Below are 19,089 nucleotides of genomic sequence, written 5' to 3'. Positions count from 1 at the left end.
ATCGGCGAGGGTACCCTGAATTTGACGTATTTTATCACATGACTTGGAGATTGTCAATGGTTCCTCCAAGGTTGTCATTGATGCAGTCTGGGCATCCTCAGCGAACTGCAGCTGCACGACTTCCAGCCCACAACAGTGTAGACGACAGGCACGATGCATACTCTGCATGCAGCACACAACAGCTTAACACAACTGAGCATGCACTCTGCCAAAGCATGTTTCTCGGAGACATTGAGCTGATGCCCGACGCAGCCCCTTGCGCCGGCTTGCTTGTTTGCAGTATGACGATGGTTCCGACATGGCCACGCGATGCATTGGTCCACGCGAACACATCAAGAAACGCAGCACAAGAAAAGAATATTCCCAATAACAAGCCGAAGTATCAATAGGGGTGATAGGCTGACCTACACGCGGTGGTTCGTCATAGTGCTGGGGTTAGCGCTCCTAGGTACCCCTCGGCGCTCGCGTCGCCTAGGTGATGTTGCTGGCCGTCAACACAGCTGTACACCGCCAGCACATCCTGGTTTACCGTCAACACCTGGCTCAGTCGCTCGACTGCATATCCGATATCCCCATATTCTTCCCCCACCCACATGCGAGCATTCGCTTTCTCGCTCAATCTGCCCGCCCCCTCAATTTCCCCTCGCTGAAGCAGTAAACACACGCGCCATGGGTGGTGCAGCGACGGAGCCGCCTTCGGTCTCCCTATCGTGTACGTGAATTGCCTACTCCCTCTTCTCCACCCATACTGACGCTTGCAGTCGCCAACAATTTCTGGGGCAAAGATGACGCCGGCGTCGGTCCCATGCTCGACCGCATGCATGCGGCCAAGGTCACCAACGACGAACTCAAAAACTTCTACGCAGCCCGCTCAGCAATCGAAGAGGAATACTCGCGGAAACTCCTAAATCTCTCACGCAAGCCCCTGGGATCATGTGAAACCGGCACCCTACGACTGTCGTGCGATGTCATCCGAGCCGAGGTCGAGTCCATGGGCAAGGCGCACCAGAGCATAGCACAGCAGATGAAGACAGAGCTAGAAGAGCCACTACAGGCGTTCGCTGGTGGAATGAAGGAGCGCAGGAAGATTGTGCAGAACGGTATCGAGAAGCTGCTCAAGCTGAAGATGCAGCAGACGTCGACTGTCAACAAGGCACGCGACCGGTACGAGCAGGACTGTCTCAAGATCAAGGGTTTCCTAGCGCAGGCGCACATGGTCATGGGACACGAGGAGCGAAAGAACAAGGCAAAGCTGGAGAAGACCCAAATCAATCTGGCGACAACGAGCAGCGAATACGAGGCCGCGGTCAAAGTGCTTGAAGAGACCACTGGCAGATGGAACAGGGACTGGAAAGCCGCCTGCGACAAGTTCCAGGATCTCGAAGAGGAGCGCATCGATTACACAAAGAGCAGTCTCTGGAACTTCGCCAACATTGCCTCCACAGTATGCGTCAGCGACGATGCCGGATGCGAGAAGATGCGCCTGTCCCTCGAGGATTGCGACGTAGAGAAGGACATCAGCGGCTTCATCAAGGAGTCCGGTACTGGCCAGGAGATCCCCGACCCTCCCAAGTTCATCAACTTCTGCAGAGGAGACGCCGAGACCTCATCGCAGGTTGACGAGGACGAGAACTACTCAGTCGCCCAGTTTGCTAGGACCTTGAACCCATCCTACCGCGCTTCATCACCAGCGCCATCTACATTCTCCTCGCATCACGATCCAAACAACCCACTAGTACGAGAGCTAGGTCTCCCACAGGAAACACGCCCGATCGCTCCTGACGATCTACTACCGCGACAGTCCTTGGACCGTCCACCACAGCGTCAGTCTATAGATATGCCTCGACAATCTGTAGAATCATTCAGACAGCCAGTGGAACCACCGCCTCCGCTCATGGATGAACCCCGCAGGCGTGGAGAATCTCCCCACCAACAGGCAGAATCTCCCCGACAGTATGCACAATCGACCCGGTCGCGTGCCCAATCCCGATCAAATGGAGATTACCAGCATCAGCAGGTCGAGCCGCTGAGGCAGCGCGCAGAACAGCCTCAACCGCACGTGCAGCCTTTGAGACAACATACAGATCCACCAAGACAGCAGCAGCAGCACATCGAGCCTCTGAGACAACATACAGACCCACCAAGACAGCAGCAGCAGCACATCGAGCCTCTGAGACAACAACAACACCACATTGAACCTCTGCGACAACATGTGGAGCCACCAAGGCAACCAGAGCCACAGCAAGCCCCTCCATCCCCACAAGTTGCACGCGCAGTACAGCCAGATCCTCGATTGGTTCAGGCACAGCAACAAGCTCGTCAACAATACCAGCAGAGTCAAGCTCCACACAACGACTATCCTGCGGATGGTATGACACAGTTCTGCCGCATCGATGCGCCGTCTGATCGCAGCTCGATCCCAAGTCCCGCTCGACCTGCCAGTAGGGATTCACAGAGCGATTACTCCAACCCCACGTCTTTCTCTAGCATCGAGCCTCCAAGTGGTTCAGCATCTCCTGGCAAGCCAATGCCACAATCACCGTTGCCTGAACCCAGCCCGATTGAAGAGGGCTCCGTGGCAAAGAAGAGGGGCTTCTTCAACAGCCCCTTCGCACGGAGAAAGAGCAAGCACGAAGTCGAGACTCCAGCAGCTCTGACTCCTGCCAATCGCAACCGCAACACATGGGCACCTCCCGCGCGCAGGAACACGGAAGAGAACACCAGCCCTACCAAGAGCTTTGCTACTAGAGCTACTCCTCGCAATGCCATACAGAGTCGCGCTCCCTCGCCCAGCCCTGAACCAGCGGATCCTCGTGCCAACTTCCAGCTCAACGTTGGTAACAACGTTTTCGACGTGGCGTCGCCGGACAAGAAGAAGCAACAAGAGCAGGAAGAGTCGCAAGAGGATCTTGATCCGATTGCGCAGGCCCTTGAGGAGCTGAGAGGTGTCACTAAGCAGACGTCTGTTCGTCAGCAGCCCGATGATCGCAAGCAGGCTTCTTCTCGCCAGACTGCCGATCGTTACCATGGTCTCGCAACGCCTGCCCCGGGTACACCTGCTGTCGGGTCGAAGTTGGCAGGTAGTGCACCTACTCCCCTTTCTAACGTCGACCTGAGCGCTGCAAAGCGAGGCACACCTCCACCAACATACGAGCAGCCAAAACGCGAGCAGCCGCCTCCCCAGCCTCGTGAGCAGCCGCGCGAACAACCACCCATGTCTCACCTGGGTGCCCCCAAGCCAGCGCATACTTCGCGCGCTATGCAGAAGACGACTCAGATGTACGTCAATCAGAAGGTGAGCATGTTCAACGGAAGTCAGGCGTCTCGATCCTCCAGCCGCAGCCCTACAAAGCAAGAGCCCCCACGGGTCGCGTCTCCGGCACAACCACCTCGAGCTATCAGTCCTCGACCAACCCTCAATACGTCTCAGAATTCATACCGCTCATCTGGAGGGCAATCACAGCCAGCATCGCCCTCGACATACCAACCTGCGCAACGACAGCAACCACCAGCATCGCAGCCTGCACCAAGAGCGCAACCCGCTCCACGTCAACAACCTGTAGCTCAGCCTGCACAACGGCCGCAACCTGCGCAACAACCAACGCCACGACCGGCATCGAGGCTACAGCAACAGCAACAACAACAACAACAGCAGCAGCAGCAGCAGCAAAGGCCTCAACAACAAGCCCCTCCCGCAAATTCATTCAGCCGGACCGCATCGCCCAACCCATATGCGGCATCGAATGCTGGGGGCAGGCCTAGAGCACAGACAGCTACTGCCGCTGCACAAGCATACGGTACACCTGTAGGACGTAACTCGTACTCCTCGAACCGTGGCCCATCTCCCAATGTCAACCCCACCCCACGAACTGCCTCGCCCCTTCCCCCACAACAGCCCCCTCAACCAGCCTACGCGCAATCGCAATCCCGCCCAGCATCACGAGCAGCCCCCGTCTCGCGAGCCGCAAGCCCGAACCCACAATTCCGCCAATCCCAAGAACGACCCAGCAGTTCCCACAGCGGCATGGCTCTCGCACTCTCCACCGCAGGCAGCGAGCGTGGCGACGGCAGCGTCTATGGTGGAAGCCAGTACGGAGGCAGTGTACGTGGTAGACCCGGTACTGCTTCTTCCGCCCGGCCCACGACAGCTAGTTCAGCTCGACCAGGCACGGCGAGTACTGCCCGTCCGCAGAGCTCCTACATGGGCGGCGGCAGCGCAGGAAGCGAATTCGGCTTCAGCGGCGGGTCTGGTGCTGGTTCCGTGAGAGCGGAATCGCGGGCTAGGAGCAAGAGTCTGGCTGAACCGAAGAATTACAATAGCCAGGGTAGGGTTATTTTGAACTACTGTAAGTTTTACCATTCATGTTGATGATGAGGGGCGTTGGCTAATGATCATGACAGCACGTGCGATGTACTCGTATGCAGCGCAGATTCCAGAGGAATTGGGCTTCCAGAAGGGCGATATCTTGGCTGTGCTTAGGTTGCAGGATGATGGGTGGTGGGAGGCTGAGCCTGTGGGCAATACTGGTCGACCTGGTCTTGTGCCGTCGAACTATTTGCAGCCGTGCTAAACTATGCGACTATCTGGTTTGAAGAGGTTTGAGAAGGATGGATGGAAGCATTTTGATGGTTTCGACCAATGCGTTTTGATCTAGCGATTTTGTTTGCGCATACCCTCGTTGTCTCGTTTGGCGTTCGGATTGTATGTATTGAACGATCGAACGAAGGGGATGTGCGATGAATTGGACGGATACGAGGTGGAATGAGATGGAATGGTATAGGCTTAGATAGCCAAACGTAAATAGCACTGGACCGTACAACGAACAGAATGAGAAACTTGTACATGCCACTCTTGACATACACTTCCATTTGCTTCAAGAGAAAACATGAGCTACGGCGAGTCCGTAATCACTACACGGTTGTATACGATACGGCTCATAGTCAGATTGAAAGCTGGCTGTGTAAAAATGAAGTTTGGGTATCTACTCAACTGAACGCCTGTCATGCTCGCTTGCTTGTTTCTTGCAATATGCCACCCATCCATACGCCATATCTCATGCCTACACTTCTCGCATATCCTCTCTCCTCCCACCTTCATCCCCCTACTCATAAGTATTCTCATACGGATCCGCATCATCAATATCCTCATCCTCGCCATTATCAAAATACTGCTCCGCATTATAATCATCATCGCTCTCCTCTGAATCCGTACTCGCCGCCGACCAGTTATCCTCTTCATCAACTGCATCAGGCTTCTCCTCGTCGATCTCGTCGTCTTCGGCTTCGGCGTCGTCGTCGTCTTCTTCGGCGCGCGCTTCGGCTTCGTTGGTGCGTTCTTGTTCGGATTTTATGAGGCGCTCGATTTGGGAGACGCTGCTTACTTTTGTTACGGCGAGGGTACGGCGGGCGGGCTTTTTGGTGTTGGAGGAGGTGGTGCTGGTTGTGCCGGTGAGGGTTGTGCGGAGTTCGGTGGGGAAGAGGTCGACGACTGTGGGAGTGTTAGTTGTATAAGGACTGTCTTGTGATGGTTCGTGGAGACTTGCCGTATGGTCGCGCGTCTAGCTTTGGGAGGCGCCGGCGCACTTTTAGGTATTTCGCGGAGTAGGTCTGGTTGCCGGTGAAGGGGTCGAAGAGCGAGGCTTCGGTTGGGGCGGGCTCGTTGGCCTTGCGCTTTAGTCCGTTCTTCATGCCGTCGTTGAGGATGGTGTAGAAGGGGCCTTCGTGGATGCGGTCCCGAACTGCGAGGTGGTGCTTTACCATGGCTAGCTCATCGTCGGTTGGTGGAGGCGCTTGAGGAGGTGGTGCTTCCTGTGTGTGGCTTAGTGGGTTGATCAAAGATGCGCTCTTCAGTGTCGTGCTGGCGGACTGCTGCGACTGCGACTGCGATTGGCGAGGCATGGTTGTTGCGACAACATTATATAGACATGCGCAGTGCTACAAGACATGCGCAGAGCAGTCGCGATACGGCAGATGGGTATGCGACGGAGAAAGGGAGAAGCTCACTGGAAAGCGCTCGGCAGGGCCCTTCTGAATGTCGAGGCCAGTAAGATCCCAGTTGAGCTCCGTTCCCGCAATCGTCACGGTTCCTCGCGCGGGATTGAAGGCACCTCCGCGCGAACCTCCGCGCCCACCACCTCGTCCTCCTCTTGCTGGCGGCATGCCAAGCTTCTTGAGTTATACGAGTCGCTGTGTCTACTATGGTTTTCCTTCACGGCAGGTCGATTAGGCGTCGTCGAAGGAGAGTTTGCGGAGGGTTGTGGAGTCAGAAATTATTTCGGTGCAGTTGCGACCGGCTTGCTAGGCTGAGCTCGAGGGTGGGGTCCCAATAGCGAACTTGCACCCGCAGCCCCGCCACCTCTACCCTAAACCCCGGTATTCAAGTCGACGACAATAGGAACATTCGAAGCGATATCACGGCATTTGCGAGCCCAAATTGGACTGATATTGCATCCAGGTTGAAGTACAGTCGCAGTCCAAGCAGTCAGCACTCGCCGCCATCACCGCGCATCAGGCTACAGGGAACGCGTGCATCCGTTACGCGCAATCACATGAGCGGCCTAGAACCTTCTCTTGCACTATAACCGCCACGCTCGAACCAGGACTACCATCGAGAACATCGATAGTCCAACTTCCTCAAGAAACACTACATCCAGACATCCAAAATGGCCGCATCGACTGCTATGCTCAGCGAGCTGTCAGAGCATCTGCAAAAGGTCGACCAAGACCCTACCACTCCGCTCGACACAGATCTACTTGAGCGATGCGAGCTCTCCACCAACACGCCAGAATACCGTAACCAGATATGGAAAGAGACGAGACCGCTCTTTCTGCAGATGGCGGCGTTACTACCAACGCTTCAACAAGATCCCACGCCACTCACCCACTTCATCATCAAGCTGGCGGAACCATATCGATTTGACGATATCAAAGACATTGATTTCGAGATCGGACTTGATCTAAAGGCTACTCCATTTCACAGTCTCATCCTGACACTGTTGGAGAAGGCCACCACAAGTAGCACTGATGCTCAAGCACTTGCAAATCGACCGGCAGTCATATTGGCCATCGTCCGTTTGTGGCTGTGCACCCAGGATGCGGGAGTTGCGACCCAGGCCGAAGAGCTTCTTACGTCGTTACTGGAGGTGTCGAAGAACGAGCCCGTATCGATAGATGGCAAGTCTTCGCTACATACATATGGCACTGGTCCTATGTGGAGGCGCCTATTCAGCGACAGGGACATTAGTTCGCTGTACTACCATTACACATCTCTTAAGGACCTCACATCGCCACCTCAGCCACTTCTGAACAAGCGTGACAAGACCATTTCACAGGCTAGACTATTGTCATGGCTACCGCGCGTCGCCGCTATGGACTGGAATGCCGTCACATCCCCATACAATCTGGAGGTCGAAAAAGAAGTCGGACTTAAGGAAGGCAAAGGCTTGCTTCACTACGCTGCACTGAAGATGGTCGACACAGAAGATGATATGCTCATGCATATGACCCTCCTCCAATTCTACAGCACATTGATCACCACGGTCAAAGCGAAGCCCCACCTCTCACACTACGACTCAAGTCTTGCTCTAGATTTCCTCATCGAAGAAGGCGTACACAAAGGCATCGTCGACTTCCATACCTCAAATAACCCCAGCCTTGACCACTCTTTCTTGAGCAGTCGGACAGCCCAGTATATCAGCGACTACGTATCGCATTACCCAGAGAACTTTGAAAAAAGCAGAGAGATGGCCACTATTCGAAACTACGTCCACCGCAACATTCGCAAATGCGAGGCAAGCGACTTGAACATCATTGCTTCGATGCCTCGATCAACGCTCATACCGCAAAAAGCTTCAGGACCATCTTGGGATGACTGTGTCATTACCGACATGCCAATCACGCGAACGAACCAAGACGCGCTCAAGACACTTGCAACCATCTTCCACGGTCCACCAAAAGAAGAGATCACGTTCCCACAAACCGAAACTATAGGTTCAGACAGCAAACGCACACAGACTGAAGCAGCATACGCCCGCCTCCTCACCGCGCTCTTCTACATGAAAAAGCCAAACATGTTCGCCGACATAACCACACATATGGAAACCATCGCCATGAAAGAGAATGCACTCGCAGCTTTGACCCTCGTCGGCGCCCTCATCACGTCAACCTGGTCCACTGAGCCGCTCCCTAATATCCCCACAAACGATCCAACCTACGCTCGTCTCAACGCCTTCCCCAAATCAGGTGTCGATCTTATCTTGGACCCCACGATCAGCGGCGGCGTCCTCCCTTCACTGCTCAAGCCAGCGACGACCTTTTCGAACCTCGTTGGTGGACGTGGCGATGCGGAGAACGCGGCGTATATCGTTGCAACGGCAAAGTTTGAGGTGTTGAAGACGCTGGGGCGGAAGTTGGAGCAGGATGGTGGGCGGCAGGATGTGTTGGCTATGGTGAGGAGGAGAGTTGGTGATGGAGTTTGGGGCGATAGCGGGAATGTGGGGAGTCGGATTGGGACGTTGGAGATGTGAGGGTGGGGTATTTGTAGTTGAGAAGGATATGTTATGTGATGAAAATGAGTCCAAAATAGCACTTTGTTCAACTACTACTTTCATCACAATACGAATGCGATTCAACCGAAAGAAACACAAAAAAGAAGAGCCTACAACCTTGCCGCACCAAACCCTTTTTCCTATCTTCCGCCCACCATCTCTGCAAGATAGCTATGCATACTTAGACTGTCTATTAAGGGCTGTAGAGTTCCTGATAGGGATCGTGAATCTATATGGGTGGGTACTCATAGCGCGGTCACGTGTCCCCATCTCTCACCCAAAAAATCACCAAAAAAGAATACCTGGGGTATCTGACTATAGCCAGACGAATGCTGAACAGAGTGGGACTCGAACCCACGCCACTTTCGTGACCAGGACGTCTATTTTTCAAGACTTAACGTTAAGAAACCTTAACCTGGCGCCATAACCAGCCTGAATTTGATGTTAGGAACGAATTTCTGAGATGGTAAGTTGAGGGACTGCTTACTCGGCCATCTGTCCGTTGGTATTTGATTGGTTGATGGAGAAAGCGTGAATTGCAACGTCTATAATGTTGGTTGATGATGGGAGGTGGTGGAGATGGTGCGGTGAGAATTTTCGTGGTGGGGGGTGGGCCGCGGAGGAACTTGGAAGCTAGGGCGACGGCGACGGCGAGATTGTGGAGACGGTATGCGTCGTGAAAAGGATCCAGACTTTCTTTGCGTGAATAAGAATTGAAGGGTTGCTTGCGACATATGACTGTGGTGTTGGTGCACCTCTTCTCCAGACCAACTTTCGTTAGCGCAATGAGACACCACTACATCAATCTTCACAATTCGAGCAGAAGGCAAGCGATTTTTTTTTTAATAAAGATTTTTTGAGACTCTTTATGTGAACTGATAAGCAACACATTCGCATTAAACATTATAAACCCGAGAAGAATAAAAAGGTATACAAAGCAACGCATGTGAGGTAACGACTGGTGACAGTTGGGGGTAAAAGCAGACAGGTTACTGTAGGACAATGGCCGGAGCCATAGGGCGCAGCGGTTTTTTTGTGCTTTTCTTTTTTCTGTTAAAAACTCAAGACGCCAATATCGAAGGGAATGATAGTGTGAAATATCATACGGATATTGAGCCACGGTAGTAACAAACAGGCTTTCGGTACCACGCCGATGAACGCGGACGGATGACAAGACGGAACATCAAATCGTGCACTCGGTCTGTGTTCTGCGAAGATGTCGCAGATCACAGGGCCGAGGGGATTTGTGTTGGGTGTAGACGAGAATTAGGGCTCATCGTGCGCCCACGTCCGAGATTCTGTGCAGCGCACATGCGGAGAAAGTCGGGGGTGTACGGAAGTTAGGGATGATATGGTTTCCGAATCGTATAGTAACGCTTTTTAGGTATCCGAAGGAGAAAGGCGGTGAACGGAATGTGGGATTTACCTCATCCTCAAATGCGGACCCGCCAGGATCCCGTGGAACTGCGAAGACATTGGGACGAAGAAGACGGCTCGCACGTGGACGACGAAGGGTTCGCGGCTTCTTCAGCAGCTTACGTAAAGCAGGCGCTTTTTTATAATCTTGATAGATGACAGCTAGGGCAGTCACCAGAAGGATTCCTATCGTGACCTCAACTAAGCACTCCGTAAGAACCCAACATCCAATGATTTCAATGCCGTCACGGATAGGGACAACCAGTGAGTCGTACTGAAGCTCAGGGCCTGGGTTTTTCGGCACCAGTAGGCAGTCTTTTGTGCTTAAGATTTTGGTGCTTGAGCAGATTGTCCTTCCTTCCTCTGAAAATTGCGTCGCACCCAGGTTCAAGGCATCGAAAGATGGTTCGGCTTGCAAGAGACTCATGGCTTTGGCGATGTCTTTCCAAGTCTGTGCTGGCGTGGAAAGCTTTGGAGCACCCTCGGTGAGTACAGCGGTACCTCTTTTCGTGTTTGAGGCGGACGTGAGTGCTTTAAGTGTAATGGTGAGCTTATTGGTTACGGAGTTTGCAAGATGAGGACTTACTTCAGGTCACAGGTACGATTGAAGAGAATGTCGCAGCGGCCACACTGAATCGGCTCGTTGGGATTATGTTGGTCTCCGATGTGAGATGCAGCCGATTGTAGGTGATTTCCTGGGATGGGTTGGCCTACGGTAGGATTAACGTTTTCCGGAGATGCTATGGAGTCGTTCGAATCGGTATCAGTGGCGCTTTCGTTTGAAAGGGGCGTCCAAATGTTCGCAACGGGCGTGCTTCCGAGACTGCTGAAGTTTTCTCGACTCGGCGCTGTGGCGAGATTGGCTTCGTTTGGAAGCGTGGCAGAAGAGATAACGAGGCTGTGGTCCGTATGATCGACTTGCAGTCGAGCCTCAGGAGACTGGAGAGATACTTGATCCAGTTGCGTTCGAATGACTCGATCTGTGACTTCCGCTAGGGGATTTTGAACAAGAGACTGTTGCTCAAAGACAATCTCAGGATCGTTTATCCGTTCTGTAGATGCGGGTTGTTCGTTTGACGGTGTACTGCGACGCAAGTATCGGGCATGGATAAAAGGATTGATGTCGTTCTCGACTTCATAAGGAGAAACAAAGAGTCTGAATTGCGATAATTGACAAGTGAAAGTGGGGTTTGATGAAATAAGAAGGAAGGACGGCGAAGACTATGACGCCCACGCCGGGTGTCTTAATAAGGTGTTGGGATGAAAGCAACAGAGTGTTGAGCCTGAACTCAAATAAGGTAGCGGTGTGTAGATAGTGGCGTAAATGTTGAGGCGCAAGACGGTGCTCGATGGAAGGTTCGCAAGGTCCCCAGCACCGAACGCCTGGTGGCGTGGTGAGGGGGTATGAAGGTTGTGCGAGGCCTTGACAGTAGAAGTGGAGTTCGTTGTGAATTTGTGATGGGTTTTTCTGACTGCCTCGCAATAACTGAAGGTCGCCGGAGGGACATTGATTTATACCTGTCCTTCATAGATTTGGAGGCGTACCATACCTGCGGCTGGGAACTGCTAGGCGAGCGCGGCGAGGCAGTGATCAACCGCTCCTGAGCCGCAACGCCTTCCAAGACTGCACCTGCGACGGAGCGCGGTCCAGTGGGATCGTCCCGTCAGACTCAGCCTTACAGTGTGCCTCCATTCCCGTGGCGTAGAAGTAATGAAGGGGACGTAGGCTGAGCGGACCCCCAGAACCAGACGCACGTCGAGGATGTCCGTGCTCTTGTGGCACTTGCCCGCTTCAAGACTGATTTTGTGGAGCAGCCCGCAGCTGCACGCGCGCACGCGTCCCTTGTCACATCTCTCGTCATCCACAATACCACTTGTTGGCGCCTATTGGGTCAAGCGACTTTCGATGATGAACAACCTGCCGAACCTGTCATCCGCAAATTGCTGACCGGTACGCCACACAGGAGGCTGGAATGCACAACGACCGGCAAACACGCACGCGAGTCTTGATCGACGAAACTTTTCACGGGGAATGCTGCTATTATTGATTAAATCGACTAGATCATTACCACAACGCTCTACTTCCTCGCGGCACCGGTACCCTCCGGCCAGAACTCCTCCAGCCACTCGTACGGGTTCTCCGGAACATACTGGTTCAGAATCTCGCCCTCGAAGTCGGTAAGGTGGTCGCGTGTCAAGTTGTACAGCGCGTACTTCTCATCTGGGCCTGTTCCAACAGTGTATGGGACGGTCTGAACGTTGTTCCCGATCTCCTTGTCGACCCAGCGCTCGACGTCTACAACCTGCGCGTTCTTGATGCGGTACTCGTCACCGTAGTTGGGTGAAATCTACCAACGTGTTAGCCGAATGGACTATCAAAGAGGAGGTCGTTGGGAGCTTACTATGCCCATTCTGGTGCCATTGATGGCAATGACGTTCTGGATGGTGACGTTGCGCTTCGCCTGGTTCAAGCAGTTGCCGCACGACTGGTAGAAGGTGCCGAAAGTCTCGGCGTAGAATCCAGTGATGTTGAACTTTCCGCCTAGCGAGTTGTCCTGGAAGATCTTGTCGGTTGCGGACCGAGCACCGCCTCCGATAACGCGAAGCTGGGTGTTGAGGCCCTTGGAAGTAAGGGCATCTTCGCACACGTCCTCCCACCAGACTATGACAAGAAGTTAGTATTCTGGTCAGATCACCTCCGGTCTTGACGCTTACCATTCTCGACCCATGCATCGCCTAGCGCGTGGATGCCCTCGCTTTGGTGCTTTCCAATGACCACATTCCTAATTGTGGCACCAGGTAGAAGATTGAAGACAGCATCGGCATCTGTTCCTTCCGCCTGTTCGTTGCACGAGCCTTCCACGCGCTCATAACGCTTCATCTGCCCATCGAAGACCTGGCCGGGCTGTATGTACATGGTCTCGTTGAGGACGACCGTCTCGGTCGGTACCGGGAACTTGGTAACCGGGAAAGGGAATCGTGGAAGAGGTCGTGCACCGAGATCGCCCTGAGTGGAGTCTGTGCCTCCTTGTGGTCCATCGCCATTCTGACGACGAATCACTGCTGCCGATGAGAGCGCAGGAAGAAGAGGGAGGATGACAGAGGTAGCGAGCTTCATCTTGACGATTGGCTGTGAAGTATGAGGGTATTTGAGCTCTTCTGACTGAGATTCTAGGTCAATTGAAGACTGTCGAGATGCAGGAGAGGTACTTTGCATTGCTTGCAGCTGCCCTAGCTTTTATACCACCCACAACACCTCCTCGCCCAGCTCTCCTTCCGTCCAGAAGCCTCATCACGCGCATTCTTCTCACGCGATCCCACTTACAACCCTGGCGCGACCGTTTTCCATATGCTCGTGTAGCTGCACAGGGTCATAGCTTCCACAAAGCTACCCCGGCATCACCGCCTCCAAGCCAGCGGAAGAACTGGCATCCATGTTGTTTCCGTGAATAACGATGCGAGAACGGTGGTGTAGTAAACTTGGCGCAGATTTAACCGATGTATCTCCAGACTATGAGATGCGTCGCCAAGTGAACGCCTCGTCTTGGTGACATTTTCCCACGAATAACCCCACGACTTGGCAACCTGCTTTCGCCAACCCCAACTTTCCTCCCCGCGTATCGTGGGTTACTTCTGCGGGGGACAAGGGTCTAATTTTCCTGCGCCCTGAGCGGTCGTGGCTTGTAGTGGCTTGATGTGCAGGATTTGGTCACCGCGGCCGCGCTCCAAAATCTTCCATCCTCTGTTGCGCAAAGAATCTCATGGTATGGGCGGGTTTGACTCGAAAACGAGAAGGATTTCACCCGCTGGAAGACGGAAGAAGATGCGGTCGGGACGTGTTCGAGGAATGTGGATGGACATGACTTCATTGCCAACATGGTAAGCCTGCTGAACTACACAGCTGATGATAGTCGCATACCCAGCGACTTCAACAACAAGGAGTGTTCAAACCCAGTTTTCAGTCATCTCTCGCAAGCCTTTCTCAAGACTATCCCATCTCGAGCCCGGTCCCTTCAGCCAGCTCATGATTTCCTCGGCCCTGGTATTTGGCAAACTCATTCTGTCAACGCCCATGCCCTCAATGTTATTCAGAAACTCCCTTTCGGGATACAGCTTACGCCAAATATCCAGCATCTGGTTGTAGCTCCACGGTTCTGCAAAGGCAAAGAGACGTTCATTTTCGACATCGCTGTGGATCAGCGCGGAGATGTGTACGAGCGCGCAGTCAACGGGATGGACGTACCATTGCGGACCAACGGAAGTCGTCCAAAAGTCGAGCTGTTTGCCTTCCCATGCAGCACGAGCCCAACCGATGGTTGAAGGGAAGCCCTGATGCTCGGGGATCACGACGGGGCCAAAATTGGCGTTTGGCAACTATTTGGGGTTAACGATGACCTCTCTAAAGCATTGAATTTTCTGCTCACAACGCGGTTGAACACGAAGCTGGGCTGATTGTTTTCCATCCATTTCATCATCGCCTTCTCGGTCTCAGTCTTCATGGCGGCGTAGACAAACAGCCCTGGTTTGCCAGGCTCTTTCTCCAGAATCTCCAATGCTTCATCATTGTATGTGTTCTCATCGATTGAGAATTCTACATTCGGATGAGGAAACGTTGCGGCAAGGGATGACGAGGTGAAGACGAAACCTTTGCATGAGGGTACCTTCGCGCAAGCCTTGAGACCGTTTAGACCCGCCTTCACGGTAATGGAGATCGCTTCATTGACGTCGGAGATGCCTCCGATCGGAGAAGCGACATGGATGAAGCCTTCAATATCTACGAATGAAGTACTTCAATTTTAGAAGTCAAGATATCACTAATGACATAAGGTTCGACGTACCATCAACGACATCGTCGTAGCACCCTTCGACTGTCATATCCGGCACCTCGACCAACTCAAATCTCGCCTTCTTGTACTTATCGTTGAAGCACTCGGTCATGTATTTGTGTTTCTCGGCATCTCTCACAGCACCGCGAACATTGTACTCTCGCTTGAGAAGCTGATCGACGACATGGCTTCCGACGAGCCCGTTGACGCCTGTTACAAACACTGTCGCACCAGGTTTGATAGCGACCGTAGGCATGGCGTCAAGTAAGGTCAATCGATGGTTGCAGCAGGCGAGGCTTGCGATACTGGCTTATTTTCGGGATATCCTGAACGTGCTTTGGGACCTGCTCGTCGATCCCGCAATCCGCACTGATCTGAGAGCGAAAATGGGGAAGGAAGATAAGAGTCGCAAGGCTAGGAAGCGCATTATATTCACTACAATGCATGTGGACGGCTACCACGTTACACAAGCTAACTGTTCTTGGAAAGGCGGGGTCGTTATGCTGGCTGCTGGACCGAACGAACACTAGCGACATACGCCTTCAGGCTTGAGATTACTCAATTCAAGGGCTCTAGTCGATGATTGTAGCCTCAGCACTACACAACCTTGCGGCTTGCCCTCTGGAGACCGGCTTTCAATGACGTCCAAGCTGTGAAGGTTTTGCAATGTCCATACCAGATCAAACCCGACGAAAAGACTTAGCGCACGTACAAAACGCTGATCAGAATTACAATAGAAGTTTCGAATCTTTCCCGCGCTGTCTATCAATGGAAGAGACCAACGATGACTTTACGGAGTAGGCCGTCGCCTCGAATCATCGACCACGTCGTCTTCAGACACGACTGCCGTTGAGCTCCTCGCAACCTCGATACTCACATGGAGAACGGCGTTCTTTCTGGAAGGCGGGCTTCAAATGTTGAACTATGACAGGTATGAAATGTTCTAAAAAGATGCTAAGCGCATTCAATCTACCTCGTCAGCCCGTGTCAGCCCTTGGCGAATGATCCAGTGCCGGCACCAACAAACGAGGCACGAAACGAACGCGATCGTCGATGGACAATCAGCCACTCATTCCCACGGCTGGATGTGAACGGGTAGGAGAATGAGGTGATAACCAGAGGAAACAGCACGTGGTCGATGAGGAGGCAAAGCCTGATGCCTCTACGGCTGGATTCTTACCAACACAAGGATATGAGGGAATAGACGACGTCGACGATGAAGAAAAAGAAGATAATGGCGCACGGGTGGTGATGTTATTTCCGACGGCATAGATGGTCTCGAAAGAAAGTGGCAAGGTCAGCAGATGAAAAGAACGCGCACCTGAGGAGTACAGACTTCACAGAGATGTGTGAATCTGTCTGAAATACTTCTTTGCGCATCGGGACGCTCTGAAGCCGAGGATGGAGATGGGTAGAGGATGTCTCAGATTTCCAAGGCGACACCAGCAAGAGGAACAGAATGGCAGCCACGAAGCACGCGTAATATTTCCGTACGGCATGATGACATGAGATCATCGCTGTCTACCCGTTACGAATGTGCACGTTTGTAAAACAAACTAAGCACTCCACGATGTCGACTTCTTCCACCGGTTGTAACCCGGCGGTACCTGGACCGCGGCTCACCCCACGACTTTGACGGTCCAACTCCACGCCGCAAATACGTACGACAGCCAAATCACTGACTCACGAGTACCAGATATTTCTCCCTTGCGCCTCTTCAAACACGCCTTCCAATACGATGATGCGTCTTTGAACAAGCATACCAAGCTTCTATTCTCCGTGAATCCTGAAGCTTGTCACACCCCTCTCATCTTGGCGAAATGAAGAAACATTACGCCGTTCCCCACAAAACCCAGCCTAGTCGTTTCACTCCAACACCACGAACGGGCTCGAAACCGCTCACCGGGTTCGAAAGCAAGCCAAAAAGCGGGTCGACCATCTCGCTTGGACTAGCCGCCGCCCTCCGAAGGCTCCGATGACAGCACTGACAGCTCCAGATGCCGAGAACGTCGCACTTGCAACCCATCACCCGTGTTTCTTGCTCACAGCCACTCAATATCACCGAGCTTCTCGGTAATGATCGTGAAACGGTGGGAACAATGCGGAGACTACGTGCCGCCACGCCGTCTTCTGGAATGTAGGTCTCGAACGGGTTGGAAGCGCAAGGACGTGACCCTTGGAGTACCTACTCTTACCATGGCATGATAAAAGCGCTACCTACCCACCTTCTCTATCGTTCTCCATCACTTTTGTGAAGTTTCAATCCTTTACTTCTTCTTGTGCTAGACCGCATTGTCACTCCTTCATTTATTCAAGTCCTTACTTCATTCATCCACACTTCGCTTCAATGGCTCGTTACTCCTTCGCATTCGCTGCTCTAGCAGCAAGCGGTGCCTACGCTGCGCAGAGCGCAGCCTACACACAGTGTGGTGGAAAGGGCTTCACCGGTGCCACCGCATGTGTCTCCGGATACCACTGTGAGGTCCAGAACGACTGGTACTCTCAGTGTGTTCCTGGTGCCGGTGCCGGTGCCGGTGCAGCAAGCCCTGTAGCAAGCCCTGTTCCTACAACCATGATGACTGCCACCAAGGCACCCGCTGCTAAGACCTCTTCTCCAGCAGCAGTAGCTGTTGCCGCTCCCAGCAAGGCTGCCGTCGCTGCCAACGCTGCTGCCAGCTCCGGAAAGACCCAGTACGCCGGTATGAACATTGCTGGTTTCGACTTCGGATGCGACACATCCGGATCATGCAGCGGAGCCTACGTCGACCCCGGTGCGAACGGCATCGCTCAGATGCAGCATTTCACCAAGGACGACAAGCTCAACATCTACCGTCTCCCCATCGGCTGGCAGCATCTGACCGGCAACACTCTCGGTGGTAACCTCGACGCCACCGTCAGCGCAGCCTACGACAAGCTCGTCCAAGGCTGCCTGGCCACCGGCGCAGTCTGCCTCCTCGACCTCCACAACTACGCCCGCTGGAACGGCCAGATCGTCGGCCAAGGCGGCCCAACCAACGCACAGTTCGCGGATGTCTGGACCAAGATCGCTACCAAGTACGCATCGGAGAAGAATGTTGCATTTGGCCTGATGAACGAGCCCCACGACCTCACAATGTCCACCTGGGCAGACTCGTGCCAGGCCGCCGTCACCGCCATCCGCAAGGCCGGCGCCAAGTCGCAAATGATCCTCCTCCCAGGTACCGACTACACATCGGCCGGCACCTTCCCCACCGCCAGCGGCCCCTCCCTCCTCAAGGTCAAGGACGCCGACGGCACGACCGACAAGCTCATCTTCGACGTCCACCGCTACCTCGACAGCGACAACTCCGGTACCCACGCCGAGTGCACCAGCGACCACGTCGAGGACTCGTTCGTCCCCCTCGCTACCTGGCTCCGTGACAACAAGCGTCAGGCTATCTTGTCTGAGGTCGGTGGTGGTAACACTGCGTCGTGCGAGCAGGATGTTTGCGCTGCGCTTGATAGCTTGAACAAGAACAGCGATGTTTACCTTGGCTACATTGGTTGGTCGGCTGGTGCGTTTGATCAGAGCTACGTGCTTGGTTTGACGCCCAATGGCTCTACTGACCGCGAGTTGGTTACTAAGTGCTTCAGCCGCGCTTAGAGCAGTAGGCTTATCGGCTTGGGCCTTGGTGCAAGGTGAATCTCATCTTTTTTGATGGGGGTACTTTGGTAGTTGTATTCTCTTCTTCTGTAGATCTTTTACAATCAAACTTTTCTCGACAGCTGTCATGGTATCATAACCAAAGCACAAACTCTCATACTACTTTGCATTCCTCATTTTGAATAGAGTGACTGGTGTTGTCCGAAGAGCACATGAACTTTACTTTCGTGGATACCTGCGTAGGCGAGCTGCACTTCGCTTCCAAGCCAACTGATAGGAGCGCTCTCACAACCAACGGCAACACATCGTTCTAGAGCCAGGTCGATTTTGCAAAGAAGCTTCTCAGCCCAGTTCCGATCATTTGCATATAGCATCCGCATTTATGATCAAATTTCAATAGCTCGCTAGGACTTTGGTGACACCAGGCACAGAACATGTCGGAGGATGCTACGTTTTTGAACGGCGAACTCAGTCGACACATCGAGATCATGTTTGCGACTTTAAACTGAGCCTTATCTCAGCCGAGAAAGAAGACATTAAGGGTGGCGTTGTTTATTTGAGTAGATAGAGGATGGAGACCAGAGCGTCCACATAGCTTTATAGTCACATAGTTTTGAGGAGGACAGAAGGCGCCAGCGACACATAGCGAAGTGAACAGTTGCTTTTTGGAGAAAGGAGG

At 53.3% G+C, this 19,089-nt stretch overlaps 6 protein-coding genes across 6 annotated transcripts; 3 read left to right on the top strand and 3 right to left on the bottom strand.

The window, feature by feature from the left end:
• Positions 1-669: 669 nt before the first annotated feature.
• J4E88_001844 (uncharacterized protein) lies at positions 670-4,571 on the top strand (the record flags this gene model as incomplete). The annotated part of the gene is made up of 7 exons (XM_049395512.1): positions 670-712; positions 762-1,735; positions 1,857-1,953; positions 2,085-3,295; positions 3,431-4,102; positions 4,193-4,346; positions 4,402-4,571. The coding sequence occupies 7 exons, from the start codon at positions 670-672 to the stop codon at positions 4,569-4,571; spliced, it is 3,321 nt and encodes a 1,106-aa protein (XP_049259376.1).
• A 531-nt stretch (positions 4,572-5,102) lies between these two features.
• J4E88_001843 (uncharacterized protein) lies at positions 5,103-6,159 on the bottom strand (the record flags this gene model as incomplete). The annotated part of the gene is made up of 3 exons (XM_049395511.1): positions 5,103-5,488; positions 5,544-5,808; positions 6,004-6,159. 3 exons carry the CDS (start codon positions 6,157-6,159, stop codon positions 5,103-5,105), a joined length of 807 nt encoding a protein of 268 aa, XP_049259375.1.
• Positions 6,160-6,662: 503 nt separating this feature from the next.
• On the top strand, positions 6,663-8,525 carry J4E88_001842 (uncharacterized protein; the record flags this gene model as incomplete). The annotated part of the gene is made up of 1 exon (XM_049395510.1): positions 6,663-8,525. The coding sequence occupies one exon, from the start codon at positions 6,663-6,665 to the stop codon at positions 8,523-8,525; it is 1,863 nt and encodes a 620-aa protein (XP_049259374.1).
• A 3,515-nt stretch (positions 8,526-12,040) lies between these two features.
• J4E88_001841 (uncharacterized protein) lies at positions 12,041-13,179 on the bottom strand (the record flags this gene model as incomplete). Its single annotated transcript, XM_049395509.1, has 4 exons — positions 12,041-12,310; positions 12,365-12,624; positions 12,678-13,133; positions 13,173-13,179. The coding sequence occupies 4 exons, from the start codon at positions 13,177-13,179 to the stop codon at positions 12,041-12,043; spliced, it is 993 nt and encodes a 330-aa protein (XP_049259373.1).
• Positions 13,180-13,907: 728 nt separating this feature from the next.
• Positions 13,908-15,044, bottom strand: J4E88_001840 (uncharacterized protein; the record flags this gene model as incomplete). Its single annotated transcript, XM_049395508.1, has 3 exons — positions 13,908-14,336; positions 14,387-14,736; positions 14,801-15,044. 3 exons carry the CDS (start codon positions 15,042-15,044, stop codon positions 13,908-13,910), a joined length of 1,023 nt encoding a protein of 340 aa, XP_049259372.1.
• Positions 15,045-17,135: 2,091 nt separating this feature from the next.
• On the top strand, positions 17,136-18,410 carry J4E88_001839 (uncharacterized protein; the record flags this gene model as incomplete). Its single annotated transcript, XM_049395507.1, has 1 exon — positions 17,136-18,410. The coding sequence occupies one exon, from the start codon at positions 17,136-17,138 to the stop codon at positions 18,408-18,410; it is 1,275 nt and encodes a 424-aa protein (XP_049259371.1).
• Positions 18,411-19,089: the final 679 nt, after the last annotated feature.

The sequence above is a fragment of the Alternaria novae-zelandiae genome (assembly GCF_023758075.1).
Source record: "Alternaria novae-zelandiae strain BMP 2774 chromosome Unknown scaffold_2, whole genome shotgun sequence".
In the NCBI taxonomy this organism is placed as follows: domain Eukaryota; kingdom Fungi; phylum Ascomycota; class Dothideomycetes; order Pleosporales; family Pleosporaceae; genus Alternaria; species Alternaria novae-zelandiae.
Note: the sequence above shows the minus strand (reverse complement) of the source record. Positions and strands in the feature narration are given on the sequence as shown.